Below are 10,065 nucleotides of genomic sequence, written 5' to 3'. Positions count from 1 at the left end.
CCCTTCCAGTGGAGTACAGTTTTTGCTTGCAGCACTCCTCTTTGTGAACATTATATTGGAGAAAGACCAACTTCTTAGACTCCTTAGACTTTTTTGAGATCTATGTCTTTGTTTGCTGAGCCATCTACTGTGTATAATTGCTTCATGCTGCTGCCAATAAACAAGACTGAATCTCTCTGTTAGGATATTAAAGATTAAGAGGGGAGAAGTAATTTTTTATTTGCCCATCCCCTCCCTCTCCCTTGCCCAGAAGTTGCTCCAGAGTTCCTCATTTTCCCCCTGTGAGCTGGGGAGCTTTGCAAAGTTCTTGTGACTTGGATTAGAGCTGTTCCAAGACCCAGATTTGCTCACCCGTTTGACATACAATAAATTTAACCACTGCTAATGTTTCAAGATTGTTCTGCTGGGATTGTCTCAGGACGAAAAAAATGTTTCCTTCATTGCCATGTGGCCTAATTTCTTATGACAAAGAGCTTTAGCTGCAAAAAGCACTGGTGTGAATATAGCACCTGCACACGCTCATGTTCACTGTTCATGGGCCACTAAAGAGGGTATTTAAAACATACACTGAGGCATATTTGCAGTCTGATTTTGCTGTTCAAYGGAAGAGTTACCTGAATCATGTGGTATTATGTTTGTGTTTTGTTCTGCTGTTTTTTTATTTATTTAAAGAACACCCAGGGGAGCAGCCAAGCTGCGAGGCTGATGCTGTTACAGAGCTGTTTTCAATAATTCACATCAGGTAACTCACAGCTTACAAGCCTCATTGACTTGATGTTCACCCTAAGAAGGGGCGTGAAGAGCACACCCACCCCTTTGGGATATGGGACCTGGTGGGGCCAGGAAGATTCCTTGCCTATAAAGTTCTGCCTCTCCTGCCAGCAGACCTGTTTTGCAGCATGGGAAGTGATCAGATGTGATCCATGGARGCTAATAATGAATTTTTCAAGAATATTGTCAGATATCATGGGTTTAGTGRCCCTGTGCTGCCCCTTGCTGCCCTCAGCACGCTGAAAACAAGATCCAGGCCTGGGGGTTCCAGTGCTGCAGCAGATTTGAAGCTCTGGCTGGATCTCTGTTGCTGCCATTTGTTGTGGTTTGTCATTCAGTGCTGGTAGAAATAAGGGAAAGTGATGGATGCTGCTGCCCTGAAGTGGCTTGCAGGAGAAATGGGATAAAAAAAGAAAACCCCCCAACTCCTCRTGTATTCTTGAATCACACAGACTGATGCCTTGTCAAAATGTAACTGCATCAACCCATACTTCAAAGGGAAAGGTCAAGCCATGCCAAAATCTTGCTTTTTTGCAAACTCCAGGTTTTGTCTGTTGCCTCCCCAAATGCTCCAGCAGGAGCACAGCAGGAGTAAGACTCTTGGTCTGGTAAAGTTAGATTGGTCTGGAAAATTCAATCCAGGACAGCTAGCACTCCCTTGCTTGTGAATAAGAAATGTAGGGAGTTATTTATAAAGAAAAAAAAAAAAAAAGTTGTCTGGCTCTCACAGACCTTTTCACACCTCCTCTGTCTCRCGAAAAAACCTGAGGTGTTTTTTTATAGTAGCAACAGCTCGGTGGCCTTGCTGTTGCATCGTGCATGTCATGGGAAACCTGGAGTCTCTTAGTAACAACAGGAAAGATTATTGACCCTGTATTTACAACTGCATGCAAAATGTTTAGATTGGGCCTTCTTCTCACTGGCTGTCTTGTCATTTGTTTTTAAAAAATGTCCTTTAACATTAGTTAAAGGGCATTTTTCCAAAGTCCTTGTTCATATATGAAGCCTTCCCTAGCTAGACACCATGYGTATGTGTGTGTATTTGTGTGAGTACATATAGATTTGTCCAAATGTACAGATGTTATTAATACTAAAGGGAATTATCTTMAACTGCATGTAAGGCAGAGCTTGTCAGCAGCTGTTAAGCAAGCTGGCTGTAAAAAACAGTGACCAGAAAAATGTGTTAATACATGCTGTCAAACAAATGTCATAACAGCTTGTTACATTTTATTTTTTTATGGTTGATGCAAATAATGAACCCTAATTATCTCCCTGAGTCTAGGGTGGTGTTAGCTAACTTATCTTTGCCATCAATGTCCTTACAAAAATGATGTAAACTATTAGGCAAGCTTCTTTTTGCCAGTAAAGCATTTAAATAAAGGTTTAACCTTCAGTGTGTGACACTATTTTGAAAATTAAATGGGAATAAATGTCCCTGTTACGCCAAGCAGATGCTCCAGTGCCTTACCAAGTCCTTGTCTTGGCTGTTCCTGGGCAAAAGCATCTCTTCAATAGCAGAAAATAACTACCCATATTGTAAAGCTGCCACGTGGCCAACAGAACCACAGAAGGTGCTAATGGGGAAATAGGAATAGTGCCACGATATTGGCCAGGGTGATTTGCTGTAAGGAAGCACAGGAATGGTCTCACTGCAGAAAACTGCRCTGGGAGGGCACAGGAACCTCCCATCTCTGTCGAGAAGGTTGCCAAACACAACCAYATAATAWAAAAATTGGGGAAATRGTTTCTCTCTAATCAGATAAACCASAAGTTTAGAGCGATTTTCAGCAATTAGTTTAATAGCACTAACATTAGATGACTGCAAATGGGGCAAAAGGCATAATTTAGAGTATTTGAAAGATGTCTTGCTGTTACAAGACCTCTCAGATCTAGTAATGGTTTTGTTTTGCTTTTTTACAGGTTAAACATATTGCTGGCTGGTATGAACCCCTTCTATTTCCACGCAGTGAATGTAATTTTACACTGTCTGGTGACTCTTGTGCTGATGTACACTTGTGACAAAGCTGTGTTCAAGGACTGTCGTCTTGCTTTTGTCACGGCGCTGTTCTTTGCTGTGCATCCCATTCACACCGAGGCTGTAAGTATGTGCCACCCAAGCTAAAAAGGAATTCATTCTTCAAAATATTAATTTTTTTAAGGAAACCTCTGAGTCATACAGAATGTGGTGCTTGTGATTTTTTTTTTTTTTTTTTTTTTGCTGTGGGGGAGCAAAGGTGAGAATCTACTCTGTTTAAAATAGTTTGCAGGAGTCATTGAGAAAGAAGTGTATTCATACTTGTGGTCTTTGTGCTCTGGCACTGAATTCTAAATGATGGTCCTAATCAGCCATGCTGGGAATAAATGGACAGTCATGAGTCCTCTGAAACCAAAGGACCTCAGTGAGGCTGTGCTCTCCTGCTGGGATATTGTTGCATTCCTTCAGTCATCTCCTATAGCCATCAGCTTTAGGGAGAAAAAGTGAAGGGAGCATTWGTGTGTGTTCTGGAGGAGCTCGCTCAGATATAGATGATGTGGCCCATGGATTAATTTATATTTATTCCAATTAAAAGCTAAGAGAATCATCTTACAAAGAAAAAAAAAAGTTGTAACTGAACATCAGTGTAAGTTTGCAGAACAACAGCTCATTTTGGACATCTTTCAGTTCGTTAGAAGGAAACATTTAAAGACACAGCCATCCCAAAAGTGCAGTCTGTTAACACCAGGAGACATTTCTGTAGCTAAAAGGAGTCTCGCTGTCTTGGAGAAGGAAAGGCAATGTCCAGCTTTTCACACCTGAAAAAGGAAATGCACTCGTTAGCTCAGATACCACTGACATCATGCTGCTCTCATTCCAAACCTTTGTAAATGAGGGAGGGAAACAGCTCCTGTGGCTGAAAACTTTGGAGGAGAGATTACCTYAATAACAAAAACCAAAAGCTCTGCAGTTACTTCCTGTGCTGTGTTGTGTGAGCTAATCAGCTAGGCTCCTTTTGATAATGCAGCTTTATATTTTAAGGGAGGTTTTAGAAGAGGCACTCTTGGATTTTATTTTTGTCTGGGTCAGAACTTAAAAATGTTGAAATAAATGCCAGAGCTCTGAATATAACTTAATTATGTAATCTCAAAGGGGCGAAATTTCAAAGGGCCTTTAATTTGCTTTATGGGTGATTTTTAGATCTTTATGAAATAGGATATTAAAATAACTAGGAAAAAGAGTTTACCCATTCTTCTTCAGTATTCCCTTTTTTATAAAAAGATTTTGTTAATTAATATGTGGAAAAAACTCTAACAAAAACCTCTCAGATTGTTCAGAAAGAATAAATTCTGTAACACTATCCCTTTTTGGTGATAAAGTTCATTCAAATATTACTTATATAATAGGTCCTTTTCTTGAACAAATTTCAGTTCAGGGAGTTGGCTGCATTTCTCATCTAAGTCTTATTATACAAAATTAAAACAGATCCCAAAAATTGACATTTTCTATGTAACTTTGTTAATATTTTAGTAAGTAAAGAATGACTTTACCCTTGGCTTACTCATTTATTTTGCCAAGCAAGAAATGCAGCAGACAAAAGTGAGCATATCCTACCCTATCCAAGCAAAATTTTGCAATAACTCTGAAAGATCAAAAGCTTAAAATAATAGCAGGGAGCAGGAATTGTTAAAGCAGTCACTGAGTGTTTGTGGCTTTTTCTGGATGTGTTTTTACACCTGTGTGTCYCTTTTCCTTGCAGGTAACAGGTATAGTAGGCAGAGCAGATGTCCTCGCCTGTCTACTCTTTCTGTTGGCTTTTCTCTCCTATAATAGGTACGTGATAACATCGTGAGATGTTTCAAAATGTTCATCCATTCATACAAACATTAAAACCTTACAAAACAAAATGATTAAATTACAGAAGACAAACAAAACAAACTTGCCAGCTTATTTAATGTTTATTTAATAACTGACAGCTTATTTAATAACTAACAAATTACCATTTACTTAAACTGAAAATATATACTCTAGAAATAACATTCTATATAATGATTTGTGTTCCCTACCTTCTCCAATGTGCACAATGTCTAGTTAATAAATGTCTAAAACAAATTTTAATTGTAAAACAAAAAAAAAAAAAAGAAGGCAAACTGCCTGTATATGGAGTGAAGAACAGACAGACACATGCCTGCCTTTCAGATGCATTCTGTGGGACTCTGGAGCACCTGGTCTGGGAGTGTTAAGGAGTGTTAAGGAGTKTGTCTAGACCATTAGTCATCCTTTTCACAGGAAAACTTGGCACTGCTTCTAAAACTGTAACTGAACAAGTATAGATAGGTACAGAAATAGCTGACTTGGATGGGGTTTCTGCACCTTTTGCATTATTTCCAGTTAGAAATAACTTTGTTTGCATTCAGAAATAGCAGCTTGTCATCACAGCCACAGGGGAAAACTGGATGTTTGCTCCAAACCCACAAGGCTGTTCAGGTTTCAAAGGTGTAAAGCTGGTAGTGACCCTGCAGGGATCTGCCTGTTTGATTTTGGTTCTTTCCTACCTTCTCCCCTGTGGTTCAGGCTTGCTGTCCAGTCTGTTAATGATTAGGACACACCTCTGACTCAGGGGAATGTGGGTGGGATGGAGGAATTTTTGCTTGCCCAGTGCTTTTTGACGAGAAGGAGAATCAAGCATGTGTGTTCACATGACCGAAAGCAAGTGTTTTTCTGCCCTCTCTGTACTTACTCTGCCTTGTTCTGACTGTTTCAAGTCCACTTTATTTTTCTGCTTGTCTTTTTTTTCCCCTCTTGTGCACCAAGAATTCGAGCAGCTCCCCACATTTGCCTTTTCCCTTCCTGTCCTTTGTCTAAGCCTTTCCCATTTGAGATTGTTCATGTCTTAACATGTTCATGTCAGCCACCTTAAGGCATTAAGGAAAAGTCGAAGTATCTGTTTGACTGTAGTAAACATGAAAATAACAGAGAAGTTAAGRTATTTTATGCCAATTCTGTTTTTCAGGAGCGTGGATCAGTGTTATGTTGGGGAACATTTCCCTCCCACTGCCTCCCCATTCTTCTTGCTGCTTAGTTTATTCCTTGGGACGTGTGCAATGCTGGTGAAAGAAACTGGAGTCACTGTGTTTGGTGTGTGCTTGGTCTATGACTTCTTTTCTCTCTCCTACAATGGACTGAAATTGTAAGTAACTTGTTATGCTCATGGTGCTTTTCAAGTGTTTTCACCTRCGAGTCTAAAATATATATTATTTATTATACAGGACTGGGGGAGATGCACTTCCCTGCTGAATTAGATGGTTCACATTTGACAGCTTCAGAGGGCCCCATGGTTTCATTCTGTGGTTTTGTTTTTGTGGTTTGTTTTGTTTGTTTTTAAAATCTTTTTATTACTCTCTTGCTGCCTGATAACTTTTGTTGGGTAAATAGACCAGATGTGAAGAACTGATCACTAAAATGCTCAGTTCACTCTGGCAAGACATTTATTTTTAGTATGGGAGTTCTGACTGAAACATCAACATCTTAAAATTTCTTTGGCTTTACTCGTTCCATTCACAATGTCTGCTTGATTATGCAGTCACAATGCCATGGATTTAGAAATACAGTGTGATGTTTAGTAGTAAAACCAGGTTTGATACTTTTCTGTCCTTGCAGGATGGAACAAGAGGGAAAATACCCATCCAATTCTGGTTGGAATAATGAGCAGCTCTCAGCAGTCACTGGAGAAAAATTAAATACTTTGAAGTTTGTACTCCGCACCCACTTAGTGTCACAAATAACTRTGCTATTTTCCATCTCCATTCAAAGTCAGAAATCTTGTTTTATTAGAAGCTGGTTTTTATCAGTTTCTCTCCCAAAACATCCCTGGTGCAGATCTGTGAGTGAGTGCAAGAACTCACTGCTGCTGAGAACGGGAGGTTTTGCTCCTCATATAATTTCTTGTGTTTGCACTGGTGCTGTCCCACCGACTCTGGAGCCTGTCACACCCCACCCTGCACAAGCTCTGTGTTTGGGTTATAAAAAGGACACAGAATTTGTGTTTCTGCAGGGAATGAAATGAGCAGAGCTGGCACAAGGCGAGAGCATCAACTGCAAGGAGAAGGGGGTCTCTCAGGAGCATCCTGGCTTTGCTCCCTCTGTGACCCTTTCTCCAGGCCCTAATGGGGATAGACCCCGTTTCAGATGTGCCCTCTGGCAGCARTGGGCAGGTAGAATGGATCAGCATGGGATTCCTCCTCTTTTCACTGGATAAGTGGTTCTTAATGGTGTGACTGATGGGCAAGAAGCCAAGGAGATTTCTGGGGACTGACAGCCAGCATGCTTATTAACACTTGCATTTACAGCCTGACAGGCTGTTTCAGGAGCTGCCTGGCTAAAGGGAACACAACTGTTAATTAACTGGAGGAAAATCTGTGCCTTCCTTCTTCCTCCTTCAGTCTCCCCCTTCCCACAGGCCCACATTCCAGGGGCCTCTTCACGCTATTTTTTTGCTTTAGTGGCGGCCAGCTGCCCAGATGTGGCACTATTTAKCTTGTAGGAATGAAGCTCTCTAGCCCAGATGTGCTGCATTTTYGTATCTGCTCTGGTTGCACGTATTGTGCATTTATCTGTTTGTGATGCTCAAGATTTTATGCCTGCATTTGACTTTAAGGGGCAGCAGAAAACAAACAGCCTTCTGCGTGCTGCTGAGACTTATCTGCTCCTTCTTCCAACCTGTACAGATTTGTTTTCTGTTTCAAAGAAGTGGAGCATCGTTTGTTTTCTGGAGCAAAARATTAGGAATGGCACCACAGTGCTTCCCATCTTCACAGAGGTCCAGGGAAYAGCTTGATACAGGAGTGCTCATCTTCTGTTGCTGTTGATCTAGAACCTCTAGATCTGGTTAGGAACTATTAAATACTGTCCTCCCAGCACACAAAGGCTTTGTGCTTTGGATTAAATGTTGTAGTTTCATACCGTGTCGTGCCGATTTCATGATGTCCAGGCTTTTGATGATTAGAAGTGCAAAAAATAAACTTTTTTCTTTCCCCTTTCCCTTCTTTTTCTCCCTTTCCTCTGCACGTGTGACCAGGAGCAATGGGCCCATCCCACCAAGGCCCGGCCGGCTGCCCATGGGCTCTCCGTGTGCCCGGGAGAACGGGAAGCAGCGCTCGGCTCCGCGGGGCTCCTGGAGCACGTCCTGGCCCKCGGCAGCGCCCGGCTCGGCCGTGTGTGCCATCCGCAGGTACCGCTCCTTCCTCCCCTCCTGGCGCCATCCGCTCAGTACAAGCAGGAGTCGTGGTGGTTTGTTAACCGAATCTCAGAGTTCAAAAGGAACAGGGACAAGTGTTTATTCCAAATCAGAGCATTTTTACTGAGTGCCAACAACACGATTTATGCGATAGAAGAGGGTGAGAAGGAGAAAAAGAGAGTGAGAGAGAGAGTGTGGGGTTATAGCTACCAACGGCTCAGACGAAATCCTCGAGGACTGGATCCCATGGATTTGTCTAAGTCTGTGGGGAGTACTTGTACTCATAAGGGTCTTCTCAGAGAGTCTCTTTATGGTCTTTTCAAAACCATACAGTATATAGTATAGTCTTTTCTTGGCACCTAGCCAAGAGGTCCCAAAGTGGGGAAAACCAGCCAAGATGTGGGGAAAGAATGCCCATTGTTTTGTAAGGTGTACAGCACAGACCATGCAGTTCTTCTTCGCTGTCACAGCAAGAACAGTGCAGTCATCTGTAGCTTATACCTTGTTCAGCAGCCTGAGCACCTGCACTTGGCAGATATCCCAYCTCCATCTGGCCTGGACTTCTCTGAGCAAAAGTTCCCATTCCCCCCTTTGGGGTTTTTGGGTGTTCAGTCTCTGTCCATCTCAAAGATTGTGAGACAGATGAGGGACTTCTGTACTGTCTCTTACACCTACTTTGCTTTGTGCTTTTCCCAGACACCCTCCCTCTGCCCCTGCATATGGGAACGTCCCTTTCTTACACAAGGGGAAAGCCTCTGGTATTCCAGCCTCTTCAGGAGAGGCTGCAGGAGTTTTGCTGGAGAGCCCATGCACGTGGGATGCCTTCAGAGCGAGCTCCTCCGTGCTGCCAGTTGGCATTTGCTTTTTGGCAGCTGCCTGCTCAAGTGTTGTGAAGGGTTTCTGCACATGGCAAATCAAGCCCTACATGCACAGAGCCGCTTTCTGTTTGAAAAGGGGCTCTCGTGGTGGTGGAAGCTGCTCAGCTGCTCTCTCCTCAAGTGACTGACTGTGTACAACACACTTGCAACAACTTGCTGTGAGAGGTTTAGCCCAAAGTGGAGCTGGCTTGGTCCCAGTGGCTGAGAGGGAAGCCTGCCTGGCAGAGTTGTGCTGTTGAYATAGTGYATGACATGATGTAGGGAGAACTTGATACAATTTCTCTATTAAAATATATTCTCTAGTTAAAAAAAAGGTAAATCCTTGCTATAGATGAAAATAGAAGGAAAAAATGAAGTTGGTGTCAAATCTGTAAGATTAATCCAGCAATTTTTCTTTGTAATTCACATTATCTGGCGTGTGTAGGTTTTCTTTCATGGCAAAACTGAGGGGTGGGAAAGTGTTAAATATTTCAGTAGCTCCAAAATTGGAGGACAGATCTGGCCCAGTAAAGTAGCTTCATGTACCTTATTTAGTGTGCCAGACTACTAATTGTGAAGCTTTAATTAGAATAAAATAGTTTAATTAGAATAAAACAATAGTGCAAAAGTACTGTTCTGTACTTTTAAATACTTGCAATGTGATCAAGTAGGTTTCTGTTTAATAATAATTTATTTTACATCTTACTAGAGCTAACTAAAAAAGGCAGGAAGATGTAATGGAGAAATTAAGGGAATTGGTCCAATTAGCAGTAACTGGAGCTAGTTATGTAAATTCTTGGTGCTGAGATATTTTTGTTCTTTATTGTCACTTGGTCTCATCTTGAGCTGTGCAGTGAATATGTGGGTTGCAGTCCCAGTTGCCTTCAGGAGTGAGGAATGAGTTAGTCTGGGTGAAATTGTGGGTTTTATCGCCACAATTTATTGCAGTTTTGGGGAATGCTGGCACGTGCTACTGAAATGAGGTAATCAGAATCTAATGGTGGTTTGTTCCATGTCCCTGAGCTTTAAAACCTGAAAGAGGCTTCTAAGTGAATGTGCCTTTCCATGTGATACAAATGGGGAAGGACAGACAGGAACTTTCATGTCAGGCTTGTACTTGTGTTTGGGGTGAGGGCTCTGTGTGTGCCCTGTGATGGTGCAGTGCACATTCACATGTCCTGTTCAAAATCAGTATCAATGGCAATTGTCACTTACTCTCTTTTTCA

The 10,065-nt window shown here is 41.9% G+C and overlaps 1 protein-coding gene across 1 annotated transcript in view; it reads left to right on the top strand.

Annotated features, from left to right (window-relative positions):
• TMTC1 (transmembrane O-mannosyltransferase targeting cadherins 1) overlaps positions 1-10,065 on the top strand; it is a 134,072-nt gene that overhangs the window by 9,069 nt on the left and 114,938 nt on the right. Inside the window, exons 2-5 of the mRNA XM_057389995.1 lie at positions 2,692-2,869; positions 4,506-4,579; positions 5,760-5,936; positions 7,824-7,976. Coding sequence (XP_057245978.1) covers positions 2,692-2,869; positions 4,506-4,579; positions 5,760-5,936; positions 7,824-7,976 — 582 coding nt within the window. The remainder of the gene's footprint in view (positions 1-2,691; positions 2,870-4,505; positions 4,580-5,759; positions 5,937-7,823; positions 7,977-10,065) is intronic.

This window comes from Malurus melanocephalus, unplaced genomic scaffold, assembly GCF_030028575.1.
Source record: "Malurus melanocephalus ecotype Western Australia unplaced genomic scaffold, MMel_1.1 scaffold_22, whole genome shotgun sequence".
In the NCBI taxonomy this organism is placed as follows: Eukaryota; Metazoa; Chordata; class Aves; order Passeriformes; family Maluridae; genus Malurus; species Malurus melanocephalus.
This window is presented reverse-complemented; position numbering and strand designations above follow the sequence as displayed.